The 18,040-nt window shown below is 39.7% G+C and overlaps 1 protein-coding gene across 2 annotated transcripts in view; it reads left to right on the forward strand.

Moving 5' to 3' along the window:
• The window catches only part of PRIM2 (DNA primase subunit 2), a 291,365-nt gene extending 276,702 nt beyond the window's left edge, over positions 1-14,663 (forward strand). For both annotated transcript variants that reach the window (XM_036870754.1, XM_036870755.1), the window contains exons 13-14: positions 7,528-7,596; positions 14,036-14,663. In XM_036870754.1, the coding sequence (XP_036726649.1) occupies positions 7,528-7,596; positions 14,036-14,257 (291 nt within the window). In that variant the 3' untranslated portion in view covers positions 14,258-14,663. The remainder of the gene's footprint in view (positions 1-7,527; positions 7,597-14,035) is intronic.
• The last annotated feature ends 3,377 nt before the right edge of the window (positions 14,664-18,040 follow it).

Below are 18,040 nucleotides of genomic sequence, written 5' to 3' on the forward strand. Positions count from 1 at the left end.
GTTTTGGTATCAGGGTGATGGTGGCCTCATAGAATGAGTTTGGGAGTGTTCCTTCCTCTGCAATTTTTTGGAAGAGTTTGAGAAGGATAGGTGTTAGCTCTTCTCTAAATGTTTGATAGAATTCACCTGTGAAGCCATCTGGTCCTGGACTTTTGTTTGTTGGAAGATTTTTAATCACAGTTTCAATTTCATTACTTGTGATTGGTCTGTTCATATTTTCTGTTTCTTCCTGGTTCAGTCTTGGAAGGTTATACCTTTCTAAAAATTTGTCCATTTCTTCCAGGTTGTCCATTTTATTGGCATAGAGTTGCTTGTAGTAGTCTCTTAGGATGCTTTGTATTTCTGTGGTGTCTGTTGTAACTTCTCCTTTTTAATTTCTGATTTTATTGATTTGAGTCCTCTCCCTCTTTTTCTTGATGAGTCTGGCTAATGGCTTATCAATTTTGTTTATCTTCTCAAAGAACCAACTTTTAGTTTTATTGATCTTTGCTATTGTTTTCTTTGTTTCTATTTCATTTATTTCTGCTCTGATCTTATGATTTCTTTCCTTCTGCTAACTTTGGGTTTTGTTTGTTCTTCTTTCTCTAGTTTCTTTAGGTGTAAGGTTAGATTGTTTATTTGAGATTTTTCTTGTTTCTTTAGGTAGGCTTGTATAGCTATAAACTTCCCTCTTAGAACTGCTTTCGCTGCATCCCATAGGTTTTGGGTCCTCGTGTTTTCATTGTCATTTGTCTCTAGGTATTTTTTTATTTCCTCTTTGATTTCTTCAGTGATCTCTTGGTTATTTAGTAACGTATTGTTTAGCCTCCATGTGTTTGTCTTTTTTACGTTTTTTCCCTGTAATTCATTTCTAATCTCATAGCGTTGTGGTCAGAAAAGATGCTTGATATGATTTCAATTTTCTTAAATTTACTGAGGCTTGATTTGTGACCCAAGATGTGATCTATCCTGGAGAATGTTCCGTGCGCACTTGAGAAGAACGTGTAATCTGCTGTTTTTGAATGGAATGTCCTATATATATCAATTAAATCTATCTGGTCTATTGTGTCATTTAAAGCTTCTGTTTCCTTATTTATTTTCATTTTGGATGATCTGTCCATTGGTGTAAGTGAGGTGTTAAAGTCCCCCACTATGATTGTGTTACTGTCAATTTCCTCTTTTATAGCTGTTAGCAGTTGCCTTATGTATTGAGGTGCTCCTATGTTGGGTGCATATATATTTATAATTGTTATATCTTCTTCTTGGATTGATCCCTTGATCATTATGTAGTGTCCTTCCTTGTCTCTTGTAACATTCTTTATTTTAAAGTCTATTTTATCTGATATGAGTATAGCTACTCCAGCTTTCTTTTGATTTCCATTTGCATGGAATATCTTTTTCCATCCCCTCACTTTCAGTCTGTATGTGTCCCTAGGTCTGAAGTGGGTCTCTTGTAGACAGCATATATATGGGTCTTGTTTTTGTATCCATTCAGCCAGTCTATGTCTTTTGGTTGGGGCATTTAATCCATTCACGTTTAAGGTAATTATCGATATGTATGCTCCTATGACCATTTTCTTAATTGTTTTGGGTTTGTTTTTGTAGGTCCTTTTCTTCTCTTGTGTTTCCCACTTAGAGAAGTTCCTTTAGCATTTGTTGTAGAGCTGGTTTGGTGGTGCTGAATTCTCTTAGCTTTTGCTTGTCTGTAAAGCTTTTGATTTCTCTGTAAAATCTAAATGAGATCCTTGCCCGGTAGAGTAATCTTGGTTGTAGGTTCTCCCCTTCCATCACTTTAAGTATATCATGCCACTCCCTTCTGGCTTGCAGAATTTCTGCTGAGAAATCAGCTGTTAACCTTATGGGAGTTCCCTTGTATGTTATTTGTCGTTTTTCCCTTGCTGCTTTCAATAATTTTTCTTTGTCTTTAATTTTTGCCACTTTGATTACTATGTGTCTCGGTGTGTTTCTCCTTGGGTTTATCCTGTATGGGACTCTCTGTGCTTCCTGGACTTGGGTGGCTATTTCCTTTCCCATGTTAGGGAAGTTTTCGACTATAATCTCTTCAAATATTTTCTCTGGTCCTTTCTCTCTCTCTTCACCTTCTGGGACCCCTATAATGCGAATGTTGTTGCGTTTAATGTTGTCCCAGAGGTCTCTTAGGCTGTCTTCATTTCTTTCATTCTTTTTTCTTTAGTCTGTTCCGCAGCAGTGAATTCCACCATTCTGTCTTCCAGGTCACTTATCCGTTCTTCTGCCTCAGTTATTCTGCTATTGATTCCTTCTAGTGTAGTTTTCATTTCAGTTATTGTATTGGTCATCTCTGTTTCTTTGTTCTTTAATTCTTCTAGGTCTTTGTTAATCATTTCTTGCATCTTCTCAATCTTTGCCTCCATTCTTATTCCGAGGTCCTGGATCATCTTCACTATCATTATTCTGAATTCTTTTCTGGAAGGTTGCCTATCTCCACTTCATTTAGTTGTTTTTCTGGGGTTTTTTCTTGTTCCTTCATCTGGTACATAGCCCTCTGCCTTTTCATCTTGTCTATCTTTCTGTAACTGTGGTTTTTGGTCCACAGGCTGCAGGATTGTAGTTTTTCTTGCTTCTGCTGTCTGCCCTCTGGTGGTTGAGGCTATCTAAGAGGCTTGATGGGAGGCTCTGGTGGTGGGTAGAGCTGACTGTTGCTGTGGTGGTCAGAGCTCAGTAAAACTTTAATCCACTTGACTGTTGATGGGTGGGGCTGGGTTCCCTCCCTGTTGGTTGTTTTGCCTGAGGCAACCCAACACTGGAGCTTACCTGGGCTCTTTGGTGGGGTTAATGGCAGACTCTGGGAGGGCTCACGCCAAGGAGCACTTCCCAGAACCTCCGCTGCCAGAGACCTTGTCCCCACAGTGAAACAGAGCCACCCCCCGCCTCTGCAGGAGACCCCCCCAACACCAGCAGGTAGGTCTGGTTCAGTCTCCCCCAGGGTCACTGCTCCTTCCCCTGGGTCCCGATGCTCACACTACTTTGTGTGTGTCCTCCAAGAGTGGGGTCTCTATTTCCCCCAGTCCTGTCGAAGTCCTGCAATCAATTCCCACTAGGCTTCAAAGTCTGATTCTCTAGAAATTCCTCCTCCCGTTGCCAGACACCCAGCTTGGGAAGCCTGATGTGGGGCTCAGAACCTTCACTCCAGTGGGTGGACTTCTGTGGTATAAGTGTTCGCCAGTCTGTGAGTCACCCACCCAGCAGTTATGGGATTAGATTTTACTCTGATTGCGCCCCTCCTACCGTCTCACTGTGGCTTCTCCTCTGTCCTTGGACGTGGGGTATCCTCCTTGGTGAAGTCCAGGGTCTTCCTGTCAATGATTGTCCAGCAGCCAGTTGTGATTCTGGTGCTCTCGCAAGAGGGAGTGAGAGCATGTCCTTCTACTCCGCCATCTTGGTTAATCCTCCTGTTTGTTTAAAAACTCCTCACTGGATATTAAAAGTCCTGATGAAACTGCTTCAGGATTCTCCAGCAGTTCTAAATTTCAGTGCCACACTGGGAAGGATGCTTGGTGGCCTGCTTCCTTTGCAGTTTTCCTTCCTTTCCTTGTCAATCCGAGCGCAGATGGACAACCTGGTGCCAAGGTAGCATAATGCTGTGGCAGCTTGTAGTGCTCTCTTGCTGGTGGAGATCTCTGACTGTGGTCCGGTTTACCTGGTGCCTGACTGCAGTCCGAGAATTGAAGCTTTGACTCCAAGTTCCGTTACACAGCCCTCCGGACATCTGTCCTTCTTGGCTTTTGGTGTTTCATTTGCCACATTTCGGTTTTTGCTCCTGTTTGACGAACTACATTTTAGTGTCTTGCTCACACCCCACTTCTCCTTTCCCTTCCTGTTGATTGTTAGCTTTGTCTTTCCTGCCCTGGAGTCACCCAACCATCAGCACATGGCACCAGCACCATCCTCAAAATAGACGTACCTGTGGGATATCTTAATACAGTGTTTGCCAGGGATGTTTGTATCAGAAAATTTAAGAAGAGAAGGTGCAGAGGTGGTCTGCAGTTGTGCTGTGTGCAGACAGCAGAGCAGCAGACTCACCTGTGCAAAGGCTGAAGTCAGCAGGGGATGGCTGCTGACTCTAGGGGGCTTGAGGCCTCACACTCTTACTCATCACGTTGCCGAGCGACTAGTAAGCGATATTTGTGGTGTTTTACATTTATTTTACATGCTAGTTCCTACTGATATGTGGGCATCTTACTGCATTTTATTTAGGAAGTCAGTTGGGGTAGGGAGAGGGTTCTTTACTCCAGAACATGGGGAGACAGGCCCTTGTGGAGTGTTTTCACATAGAACAGCTGTTTTTCAAAAACAGCCCATGGCCACGAAGTGGGAAATGCTTCTATCTCTAATTGCACCCCTTCTCCCCACTACAACTGTCAGCACCTGGTCCAGGCCCCCCTCGTCTGTCCTCTGGACTCTTGCAATGAGCTCACTCTCCACCCTGCCCCCAGCACAGCAGGCAGAACATCCAGTGAAAATTTGAGTCGTCCACTTCACTCCCGTGCTTAGAGCACTGCAGCAGCTCCCCGTTCCACTCAGGAAAACCAAACCTCATTCAGTGTCCAAGACCCTTGTCTTTTCCTGTATCTCTTTAATGTAGATCATAATGGGAAACTAAAGTATATATTTTTATTTGTTGTTGGATTTCTTTTTAGTAATATTTCACATTTTCTATCTTTATTTTATTTATTTATTTTTAAAATTTTATTTATTTTTGGCTGCATTGGGTCTTCACTGCTGCACGCCGGCTTTCTCTAGTTGCGGTGAGCGGGGGCTACTCTTCGTTGCGGTGCGTGGGCTTCTCATTGTGGTGGCTTCTGTTGTTGCGGAGCACGGGCTATAGGCACGTGGGCTTCAGTAGTTGTGGCACATGGGCTCAGTAGTTGTGGCTCGCGGGCTCTAGAGTACAGGCTCAGTATTTGTGGCACACGGGCTTAGTTGCTCCACGGCATGTGGGATCTTCCCGGAACAGGGCTCAACCCATGTCCCCTGCATTGGCAGGCAGATTCTTAACCACTGCACCACCAGGGAAGTTCTATCTTAATTTAAAACATGTAAGTTTTTTAAGGAAAAACTCTCTTAAGGAAAACAAGATCATTCAGTTGCATATGATTTTTCAGTTTTTAATTCTTTCTGCAGTTAAATGGCCCACACTAGACAGACACACTCCTCTATTTTAAGAGAGTATATTTTTTCATCTGAGAAATGAAGACAGTCCCTACCAGTAATACCCAGTCACCTCAGAGCAGTCTTTCTCTCAAGTTTCTCCTATTGGCTCACTTACTGTCTCCCTGACCTGTTAGTTGCTATCTTTCTTCTTCCCTCTCTCTTCTCCTTGGGAGTCAATTTATCTTCCTCTGAACAGCTTTCCTAGCCAGTGAAAAACACCCTGTTGCCTCTTTTCCCCATTACACTCTACATCTGTGCGGAAACTTTCATCCACTCAAATGTGCTGCAACATGATAGGTGAAGTTGTTTAAGGATAGATAGGCAAATGATTTATTTATGAATTTGCAAGAAAACTTCAAATAAAAATTCTTCCTAGAAAGATGAAGAAAAATGTCAGAGGAGAAGTGAATGATTTTCCTTAAGGAAGAGCCTAGTCTCTGGAGTGGAGTAGGGGATGGGGTGGAGAGGGGATTGTTGTGTAATTAAACTAAATTTAATTTTTTGATGGAACCTAAAATTTCAAGACACATCAGCTTTTCTCACATTCTGTGGCTTCTCTGTCAATTTCCCATAATAACTTTTGTATATGTGTATGTCACCCAACTAGGTATTTTTATTAGTATGTTTCTTATAAGTATTTCTTTATAGCATGTTTCCCAAACATATATACTGGATTGTTATATATAATGTTACATATTTATTTTGCAAGGAAGATATCTAAATATACCTATATATGTATATATATAAACAAGAAATATATATACACAGAATAAGATGTTAGATTCATTGTTTTGTTTTTAAATAAAGGGAGTTTATTACACACCATACAGTTGGGATTTTTGTCTATTTCTGTGAATTCATTTTCTCTTCAGGTAATTTATGGCATCATTTAAACTTAAGTTTATGTTTGAAGTCCTTGCTTCTCCAAAATTGTAATTCATAGATATTCATACCTTGGTATCACTGATGTTTGCCAGTACTCAATTGCAAGTTTATCTCAGCACAGTTTGAATTATCTATGTGTAAAAACATAGGCGAATATGAGCTCAGAATGTTAGAATTACTTGAAAAACTTGGTGACTTTCTTCATTTTAAAAGTTTATAGTCATTCATTTAAAACTGATTTATTTTTCACTTTTGCTCTAATAATTCAAGAAAAGTAGACAGTTCAAATAGGCAGACAGGCAGAATCCTGGGTGCTGTGATTGGTTGGCATTTACACAGGTCTTTCACGTAGGATTTAATAAAAGGTGACCTGAAATTTAGAAATGTAATCTATAAGACAGTCAGAGAAAAACAGTGCTTTTAAGCATACTCTTGTCAGTATAATGTGATGCCCATTCTGCCCTGTAATTTTTTGTGTGTATCTGTTAAAAGTTGTAAGCTATATTCAGTAATGAGGATAGCAAGAATTTGAGACTTCATGTACATTTCTTTTTGTCATAGGAAGGTCAGCCTTTTGAAAAGGGATAGAAATTAACATTTCTCCAGAATTATTTTTTCCTTCATTTGAGGCTGTCTCTTAATTTCAGCATTTTACTGTGTTTTATGAATAGGCCAAATATATATTCTATTTATTTGTCAGGGGAGGTGATAAAGGTGATAAAACTTTACAAATTTCAACTGGCATTGCAGTCTGCTGATAAGGATGGGAGTTTGTGCCGTTCTGAAGAGATTACATGAAGTAGAATTGGAAAGCAAATTGTATTTACAAAAGATAGGGTGATGTTCCTAATAGGTGGTCAGAATAGACTATTTACTCTCACATTCTGCTGAGCTTTACTAGAAATAACTTCATTTCAAAAGAGGACAAATCTGATTGAAGGCAAAAGCATTCCTTCTCCACCGATACTCATCCGAAGGGTTTACATTAAATTTTTCTGATGGGCACACAGCTGTATTTTATGCTGTATCTGTACAAACTGGTAATGTGGAAAATAAAAATCTAAATAGTATACTTGATTGCTTCATGCACCAACCATTTAGATTACTAGATTTATATCTACAGTTTTGGAAGAGATGTTGCAATATGATATTCTGACAATAACTGTCGAAGTCATAATACTAGGATCTGTTTTCATCTTGTTGTCAAGGTAAAGTTACTGAAATTCACATTTGGTAGGTCAGCAAAATCACTTACTATCTCTTGTCATCAGTGGTTTAATGCCAACCTAAACAGCTACTGTATGATGTCAAAATTATCACGGTGTCCAGGCTGCAGGGGTACAACGTGCTACATGATTTAATGCATTTCCTGTCTGGAATGAAGATTATGAAAAGGCTGGCAACCAGGAGCTACAGTGGTTTAGAAACTTAATTTCTAAGTTTTCTTTCTCTTTTTTCCCTTCATTTTAGATTTTGGATTTAGTAAAAGGGACACACTACCAGGTAGCCTGTCAGAAGTTCTTCGAGATGACACATAATGTAAGTAAATTTTTAAACTTTATAACCTGATCCTTTGTCTTTTGTTACTCTGTGTTTCATTCAGGATTTTTTGCTGCAGCAGTAGAAACCACTCCAGCTATTTTCAGTGGAAAGGGAATTATTACACGGTATGAGGTTGCTTATAGAATTTATAGAAGGGCCAGGGAATTAAGCTTGGATGCTACAGAACCAGGAATATTGTAACTAAGAGAAGCTACATCCTGAGAAAATCTTACTATGGCTGCCACCCACCACTCCACTTCTAGGGATAAGACCAAGTGTTGGCAAACTTTCTGTGAAGGGCCAGGTCGTGAAAGTTTGAAGCTTTGTGGTCCACGTGTTCCCTGTCACAGCTGCTCTCGTGCAAAAGCAGCCCAGACAGTGTGTGAAGGCGCGGACATGCTTCTGTCCCAGTAGAACTTTATTTACAAGAGCAAATTCTGGGCCGGACTGGACCCACAGGCCTTAGGTAACCACTTCTCAGAGTAGGTCTGGAACACTGGCTTCAGCTGTCCAGAAGAACCAAAGGCTTTTGCCATCTTTCTTGTAGAAAACTGGATGCTTTTACTTGTGGTTGCCAACTCACGTTACCCTAATCTAGTTCCCAAGTCTTGTGTTTATCTGCATGGCGACCTAGGTTACACAGTGGACCCCTAGCTGCAAGAGAGTCAGGGAAACGTGTTTGGTTGTTTTCTTGCCAGCCTCCTATACAAAAGGCCTGCTAGTAGGTCCTGAGAGGTGTAAAGCATAGGTCACAAACTCAAAGGGCTGCAGGGGTCAGGCAGATAACCCAAAAAAGTGAAACTGCCTGAGATGAACACCACTGAAGAAGTCATGCTGTTAGAGACGTTCACATTGACAAGTTTTAAGGCCGTGTGCAGGCCAACAGCACATCTGCAGGTCGACTTAGCTCACAGACCCCCAGTTTGCAAGTACTGGTCCCGTTCATGGCTTCCTAACCTAGGAAAGACAGCCAAGAATGCACCAGAGGTCCATGCACCTCTTGAAACATTTTTTTCTCTAAGTACATATGTGTGTTTTTGGAGTCGAGCATTTATCAGGTTTCAAAGGGATTCGTGACCTTCCCAAAAAAGATGCTGCGTGTATTGAATTCATCATCAGCTACCACGATGTGCTAAGTTTTTTTTTTTTTTTTTGGCCTCACTGCACAGCATGTGGGGTCTTAGTTCCCTGACCAGGGATCGAAGCCGTGCCCCCTGCATTGGAAGGGTGGAGTCTTAACCACTGGACTGCCAGGGAAGTCCCCACAATATGCTAAGTTTTATAATCGCTTTTATGTTTTCTAGTTTTCATGAAATAACTTTTCTTTCGTGGTTATATAATTGCAGAATTTCTTACATATTTCATAGGAAAAATATAACATCACTGATAATAATGAAAACAATAATGGTAATATCAGCCAACACCTACAGAACCCTTCACGTGTGCCAGGCCCAGCAGTTAGTGCTCTGGACACACTGGCTCCTTTGGTCCACACTGCAGACCATAGCTGGGCACGATTTGCAGCCCCATCATGACAACGCTTAGAGAGGCTGAGAGCCTAAGGTCCTAAGGAGTGGAGCTTGAATTTGAACCAGGCTGTCAAGGACCTCATCTAGAGCTCATGATCTAACCCTGACTGCTGTTCTGTAAAACCTGGGACTGTATTTGTAATAACAGCTGTGGAGGCCATTAGTATTTTCCTGTCTAGATTCATGATGCAGCCTTCATAGTTTATGGTAAAAAATAAACAGGCCTAGTGATTCTGTGTGACGCCCTAGGGACCACAGCTGGTTAGTGGGAGGTCTGGAGCCAGAACCCTGGTCTGCTCTGGGCCGTGGGTCCAGTCCTCTTACTATTACACCTAACTGTTGAAAATAGTGTTTTTATTTAAAAACATAAAAATTTTATTTTCACACAGTTGAAAGGACTAAACATCAATAAAGTAGTAAACAACAACAACAAATTCTCATCAGTTTTGTCAGAATAGGAATCTCAACAGATAAGCCACATCTGTTTGGTATTTTCAGCATCATCTTTGCAAACTCTTTCCCTTGTAGACTGTATTCTTTAATTTGCTTGCTCAGCTTGAGAGTTTTAATTTAATATATGTTCTTAATTATTTGTGGACCCTTTTAATTAAGAAGCCTCAGAACTTTAACAAATTGAGGTCTATTATTCAACCTCTTTCCTTTTTTTTTTAGAGAAGATATGAAAATTAGATTTAAACACTGAGTTTGTGACATCACTAAAAAGAAGTGCTTTTTTATTTCTCAAATCTGCTTTTGTAGCATCTCTCCTATTGATTATTCCTGCAAGAGTATTACTACTATAGCCAATTTTTAAAACTTGCCTTAGATTAATGAAGATATTAAAAAGACATATGTCTAAATCCTCCCACATATGGAAGTAGTCTACTTTAAGCCACATATAAATCAAGGGAATAAAAAGGCTGTTTGTATCCACTAGATGTTTCACTATAGATTTTTTGTTGTGAATATCTCTCTTTGCTTATTATTTTTTCTAATTTAATTTAAAAATAGAATCTATTTTTATTTCATGTTGCTGCCATTCTGCCTGCTCCCCACCCCCCCCCCAAAAACCTCCTATGTTTATTTTCTTGAGGCCTCTGTGATTAAACTCACTTTAATGAAAGTTTTGAAAATGAACCAGTTAACTGATAACATTTACAGCAGTGCTGCAGTGGTTCCATATGGCTTTTTTGGTGAGACCAGCTGCCTCATTATAAGCTGTCATTGCAAAACCTCTTGATTAAAACCCAAACGTCCCATAGGTAAAGCAGTATTGCTTCCAGTCCTTCAAAATCCACATTTTCTGTGGCAGAAATATGAGACCTATGTTTGTGTGAAGGTCATTGTGTGCAGAACATGCTCATTCCAAGCTCATGTTTGAGAGAGATTCACTTAGTAGATATCAAAAGCTGGCCTGCTTGAAATCTGTTTTCCTCAGTATTTTTAGGGAGCAATGTTTTATATTGAAGTGAATTTTTTTTTTCTTTTGGCATACTCCATTTGTAAATGAAAACACTAGGCCTTGTGTAGATTAAACTCTGGATTTTAATTGAAAATAGTTTCTTTAGAAATAGATCTCTTTAAGCGCTGAGTCATTCTGAATACTTATTTTCCAAATAGCTGAGCATAATTCCCTTTTCACCATAGAAGTCTCTACAAAAATTTTGTTAAAATCTATCACACATTTTCGTGCAATCTTAAACAGTATATACCAAGTACATTTAAGCTTTGTAATCATCACTCAGGATCATTGTGGAGATCAGTTAAAACCCTGGGCCGGGAGCCGCACCGTCTCTCATGCAGGTCACTCACTGCAGTGCCTTCCTGACTCCTTTCCCAGCAGCTGCATACATGCACCCGCCCAGTTCTTTCTCCTCCACACAGCTGCTAGGGTGATCTTTAAAACAGAAAAACCTGATCATTTCAGTAACCTGCTTTTAAAAAAATCTTTAAAAGCCTTCCCCATTGCTCTTCAGGTGAAATCCAAAATTTATAATGTAGCCTATAAAGGGCTCCATCCCACTCCTTTCTTCTACCAGTCTTATTTTAGCTCTTTATGGTACTTTGGGACTTCCAAGATAACAGGACAGAATGAAGATGCATCACAGAATTTCCCTCTCCCAGTATTTAACAAAATGTACAAAACATAAAAAAATCATCAACCACAAAGAAAAAACATCACCCATAGCAACCAAACAAGAAAAAAGGCAAGGAAAGAAACAAGATTCCCAGCAGACAAAATTGCGAAAATTCTCACTTAGTATTTCCAAATCTAGAATGAAGCAAACTGAATATTCCTTTTTTTTTTTTTTAAATGAGTAAAGGGAAGAGCTGCTGACTTTGAAGCAATAATAAGTGAAATGTGGGATTTAGATGTGGGTAAATCTCTTTCTCTATTCTTTTTACTAATTAATTTTAAAGTAAAATCTATTTTCGTTCTATTTGGTTTATGCTTCTCCCCTTCCTCCCTAAAAATCCCTAATTTTATTTCCATGAGCAAAATGAAAGATAACTTCCTTCAGGCAAAAATAAAAGTGAAAGAAGGAAAACACTCAAAAGAAAGAACCCATCCTAGAAGAAATACAATCCAGTAAACAGAAGGAAACTCTTCATAAGTTCATCATGCTACCAGGCATCTTAATAGATGTTTGGTAAAATGAGCTTACTTAACAAAATGAGTTAAGAAAGGGTGATTGCAGATCTAAGAGAGAAATTGAGAAACATGACATCATACAGAACCATGGTTACAGGCCCTCATTTCAAGACCCTTGGCGTTGTTTTAGTTGGTTAATAAAAGTATTAATTAAAATGGGCAGTCATAAAAAATATGTATTTTTTAAACATTACATTTTAAAGGTAAAACGTTTGAATGCCATTTGTTTACTAATCCTTTGATATAAGGGCAGGGTCTTTTGTTTGAGTGTAGGTTTGGGATTGGAATTAGATTTCATTTTTTTTCAAAAACCATATGCATAATACACCATCAGCAATTTCCAGTTTGGTTTTCTTTAAAGTGGAAAAGGAACGTAATTATAAAACAAAGCAATCTGATCTTTCTCCCTATCTTTTGGGAAATTCGGTTTTGATTTTTTTTTTTTTTTTAAGTAACTTGCCTTTCTTGAGTCTTTCCAAGCATTTAATTTAGATTTCATAGAACCAACTACTCTTTCTTTTTACACTCATGTTTCTTTGGTTTTCCTCATAGCAACCCTATGACATAGCTGCTATTATTACCTCCATTTCATGGGGGAGGAAACTAAGGCTTAGTATAAAGATTACCATATTTCATTTTGTCCACATTGAAATCTAATCATTCACTTTAATCCACAGAGTCATCTTCTGCGATAGATATATTGACACTTTTGACAACTTGAAGCAAGGTGTAGAAAATACCTGATATGTAATTAATTATCACAAAAGGTGCTAGCTTCTTTTTGCATGAAATGACACCACTGTGTTTTTTATAATCTTCATAGACAAGTTTATCTCTAGAAATAATATTTATAATGATATGATTGTAAGTTTGTTTGACTTTCCATAAAACCTCTTAAAACAGATTTCAGAGTAACTAAGTGATCTAAAGGCCTGAATTCTAATTCAGACAGATCCAGTTACTAGTGCTCTATGACTTTGCCTAAACCATGTAATCTCTTTGGGTCTCAGTTTCCTAGTCTGTACATGGAGGAGATTCAGTTTGAAGTATTCCCTACATCTTTCCAATCTCCAATATTCTCTATTTATAAAAAACATAAAGTCTTCTGATTGAAACGTGCTAGGCAATAAACTTAGTTTTCATGGAACACTTTGTAAAATGCAAACTTTATATTGAATCTCCCAGTTTTTTAATGAGTTGGGTGAAAAACAATATAATAAAGAAGTTCACAAATGACTCCATTGTTAATAAAAAATCCTAGATAAAACATTCAGCAAACATTTTGAAATTAAGCAGCAAAGTAGCAGGTAAAAAATTGTTCTTAATGATCTGGGTAGTAACTCTTAAATCAGTGTGTACACTATCAATCTGCTATACACTGAATTATTATAAAAGTATTGGTCCAACATGTATCAACAAGTGACTAAAGAGAATCAGAGAATCCTGAGGTTCTGAAGTAAGTCTTACCGGAAAAGACCTTGTTTCTGTTTATGGGTCCACCTGTAAGAAGGTTCATCCTGAACTGTGACGGTAACTTTTAACTCCCTGCTAATCCATTTTAATCTACCATAAGATTACACATATCTTTAATCGCATCACTTCCCTTCTTAAGGAATTTTGGTGACTCTGTGATGCCTACAAAATTAGGTCTAGGCTACTTACCCTGGTTGTCAAGGCTCTCCGTGGTCTGGCCCCAGCCTGTCTTTCCAACCTTATTTCCTGTTACCCCTTTCTGTGCCTTTCACAGCAGCCCACCTGCACTACCTGCTTTCCCAGACATTCCTCTTCACCCTGCCCCTGGGGTCCTGCTGCTTGCATTACCCTGGACCTCATTATCCCAGCTTTTCACTCTCTCATCTTTCCAAACCCAACTCATCTGGAAAGATCCTCCCTCCTTTTTTCTTGTTTTTCTTTTTCTTTTTTTTTTTAACAAATACTTATTGGCCAACAAGATGCCAGGCAATGCTAAGATATGCCTTTGAGCGGTCTGAGGTGGCAGGTAGGAGTTGGGTGGGGAAGCAGAGCCACGTGCAAGGGTCTGGGCTGGACGTAGAGCGCAAGATTCGTCACTGTCAGGCGGTGGCTGAAACTCCCTGTGAGTGAAATCATGTAAGCAGTGGTTTGAGTGTTTTGAACGAGAATCTGTGTTTTGTGTATTGAGTAGGTTTTGAATGAGGTCTGGGCGGTTCTTGACGTCCCTTTTTTTGTACTTTTGTTACGTATTAATGTGATACACATTTGCTTGCCTGTACAGGTAGATGATTGTGGCTTTTCTTTGAGTCATCCAAACCAGTTCTTTTTTGAGAGCCAGCGGATCCTCAGTGGAGGTAAAGACGTCAAGAAGGAATCTGTCCAGCCAGAAACGCCCCAACCCAAACCGAGTGTCCAGAGAAGCAAGGATGTGTCATCTGCTCTGGCCTCGCTCAACTCCTCTCTGGAAATGGATCTGGAGGAACTGGAGGAGTTGCTTCAGTGAACGATTCCTGGGCAGTTGGTAGCCTGTCTTCCTCACTAGTTTTTATTTCCTACTTTACAATTTTATCTTTTTCTTTTTTGTCTGCCTTCTCCCTCCACCCGACCCCCTTTCATCCATCTGCACGTGCACGCGCTTCACGGGAAGGCCGCCTTGCAGGTAAAAACAAAGACCTCCGGTATACTTTGCTTTGACAAAAGAGAAGAGGAAGAATTTCTTTTGAAATCTAACGCTTGAATGGTGTGATTTAAGTCCCGTTTTAGGAGATAATACAGCTTTCTGGACTGGTTACAGTCCCCTAGAAACAGTACGACTAAGAACAGCTTTTATTTTAACACTTACCACTGTAATGTTGACCCAGGCCTTTTCTAGACCATTTTTGTTAATAAATATCAAAATGTATAATGAGTGTGTCTGCGTGTAATTGTGAGTCATATTATGCCATAACAGAGGAGACATTACCTCAGCTTTTAAAGTGGTATTTTGGAATATGCAACGTATTGCCAAATCACCAGTGAAGATTTTAAACTGTTTTTCTTTTTCCTTTTTCTCTTGAGTTGGTCATTTGAGGTTATTCCACATCAGCAAGGAGAACTTTTACCCCTTTGAGTGGTGGCAAACTTTACTGAAGTGAGTTGTGACTCAGGAATTAAGAGAAACGGAATGTGTACAGTCATACTGTTAACAAATAGAAGGATTTTATTATATAAAGTGATGGTCCTCCTTATCCGCTGTCGTCTCCATTCACTCGGGGAGAACAGCCTGTCACTAAGGGGAGAAGGTTCTAAGGAGAGTCTGCAGTGTTTCTTCATTCCACCCCTAGTTTCCATACCTCATTGCTTCTGTGGTTGCTGTGAACTGCCAAGTAGGTTTGGTAAATTCATCAACTTCAGTGGTGAATATTCCCATATTTGTAATAATGCCTGTTTTCGTGCCAGCAGTGGAGTTGGTGGATGTTGTGGCTGGTCCCAGGGGCACTGGATCAGCGTCCTGCTCTCTGTCTGCCCTTGGCGAGTGGCTAATGCACTGTGTGCCTGGAGAGGCCCTGATCTGACACATTTCCTCCCCGTGGGCTCTGCTCACTCACCCAGAGGATTTGGACTCGTAGAGGGGAGACCCAGGTTGAAATGTAACCTGTCCTCACCTACTCCCTTGGATTATGTAAAAATACCATTCTATACAGTCCTCTTTTCCTGGGGAAAAGGGTACTTGCTCTTTATCCTCTTTTTTTTTTTTTTTTAATTCTTATTGGAGTGTAGTTGATTTACAGTGTTGTGTTTGTTAGTTTCAGGTGTACAGCAAAGTGATTCAGTTATACATATACATATATCCACTCTTTTTGCCCTTTATCCTCTTGAATCACATGAGACACTGTATTGTATTCAGAGAACTGGACTGTTAGAAGTACCACATTCTAAGTCCTGTGGGAAACTGCAGCGATGAGAAAAGGATTTAAACAGGATCAGAGCATCAGAACCTAAAAATGTCAGCTCATCAGGTTTTTATCTTAGGCTGCTGAGCAAAGATTTCTTGGAATATTTAGTAACATATAATTAAATGAGATATTATCTGAACCTTTGCTTGTCTTTTGTGAATTATTACCTCGTTCAGAAAATAGTGTTATTCCACTACAAATTACCTCTATTAATCTCTCCCTTCTGAAACCATCTGCTATTCCTTGTATCATGTATAATTCTCAGCAGGAATCCAATGACTGCCGACCACTTCATCCATGAACTGCAAAACCACACCCTTTTTTTTTTTTAATGTTAAGAATGAGTGCTTCATGTGGCTGTTTTAACCACAGAATTAAGTTGTGATGGAAAGCCAAGCATAGAAAGGTAGGTCTCTGTTGTATCAGAAGGGAAAAACAAGCAGCAGTCTTGCTACTGTAGCTCTGTGAGAAATCTTAGGACAGGGTATTTCATATCTGGCACAATTTGCAAGGCGCTCTTTTTCTCCTGCCGCACGTTCTCCTTTCTTGAAGCCTGTGCACCCATCAGCTAACAGCTCAGAGCCCTCGACAGCAAGCAGATATGTCTGAGTTGACTATTTTATCCTAGCAGCCTCAAGAACTTGAATGTTTTGTGTCTAGTCAAACTCCAAAATAACACTAGTTTAAATATTAGTTGTATTACCAGTTCCATTTCTTTGTAATAAGGCTTGATCTCCTGTCATGTATTATACAGAAGAATATATAAATATTTTGTGAAGTGTGTAAATTAGAGGATAGGGGTTAGAGGTTTATGTAAGAAGATAGACATTAATGCCTTTCTGATGGTTTGTGGACTTGGAAAAAGCAATTTATTTTTCATGCTTCACAGGTCTAGACAATTTTGATTGTTTTCTTTGAAAGACCTGTTTGAATCAGATGATATAGGAAGAACTCAAAAGAAAAATCAAAAGCCAGCAGCCTCTTTTCAAAACAGTAGCCAATGAAAAAGAATATGGGCCTTCCGGATCTTTTAACTTCTGGTCTTTTATTACCTCTTCAAGGAGAAGAGGCTGTACGATTGTCAGAGACAAAAGAAGAGACAGTCGAAGCCAGAAACCAGGTTGGAAATTTGCAGCTGGTAGAAGCACTGACATTGTTTGTGGAGATTCTATCCCATTTCTTTCATTTTGTTTTTCACTCTGCCAAGACAGTATAAAACTCTTAATTGCAATGTGCATGAAAGAACACTAGGAAGATTTTAAGTAAACTTTTTAGGAATACTTATAATATTATAGTCGTGAAAGTGAATAGTTACAGATTTTAAATGAGAGGGAGCAGAATAAAGCCATGGGAAGGATCTTTAATTCATACGGAATTTTAAGCTGAGGGATTTCTTTGTAAAAGCATGGGGAGAATTTGCTTCTTACACTTTGCTACCTTACTGATACTCAGGGTCTTTGCAAGCAAACTCCTGTAATTCTTTGCAAAGAAGAAAAGAAAACTTCTGGGATTTAAGCTTGAAAGGCGAAATGAGACAACTCTCAAATTCCTGTTTGGTTAGAGACTACTGTTTGCAAATTTAATCAAGGTCTTCCACAGGCATCAGCTTAACATTAAATTTAAGTGCGCATTAAACAGAGTTGACAGCCATGCTGAACGTGAAGCTTGGTCTGAGGACATCTTTACAGCTGGAAGGGAAAGTCGAGAAGCCTCAGACCACTGTGGTAATTAGATCCATTTGTTAGCTTCTTTTCTAATGTTGGCAAAGGGAGGAGAGAGAAGGCTGGCAGGGAGCCAGAGGGGCCGGAGCCAGGAAGGCAGGGCACTGCTCCCTGAGGAAACTGGGCAGTCAGGGAGGGCCCTGCTGCAGAGGAGGGGGCAGCCCTTTCAACGCACAGACAGGAGCACCGTGTGCGAATGGTGCGTTTTGAACAGGTGTGCAGGTTTGGTTGTCAGGTGCCCTGGAAGGTGCACAGCATTACCTGGGAGTGGGCTTCCCAAAGACACTGTCTGCCCAGAGGTAGTGTTTCTCACAAGGGTATCTAACTTACATGCAGGTAATCACTTATTTACCCAGAACATCTGGCCTCCTTTTCAGAATGGAGCTTCTTTTTGACAGGTAGCTATTGTCCTGGTCTAAGGCTTTTCACTGTAATTGGCATTGTAGGCAATTAGCTCTGTGATGCTATGGAAATCTTGTCACCTGTAGGGAATTATCTTCCCACTTCATCTCACCTTCCGGCCAAAAGTGATACGATTTCCTGTTATTGGATTTGCTTTCTGTCCCATAAGCTTTTTTTGTCCATTCTTCATGACATTTTATTTTCTCCAAGAATTATCACTGTAGAACC

This window comes from Balaenoptera musculus, chromosome 11 (assembly GCF_009873245.2).
Source record: "Balaenoptera musculus isolate JJ_BM4_2016_0621 chromosome 11, mBalMus1.pri.v3, whole genome shotgun sequence".
In the NCBI taxonomy this organism is placed as follows: Eukaryota; Metazoa; Chordata; class Mammalia; order Artiodactyla; family Balaenopteridae; genus Balaenoptera; species Balaenoptera musculus.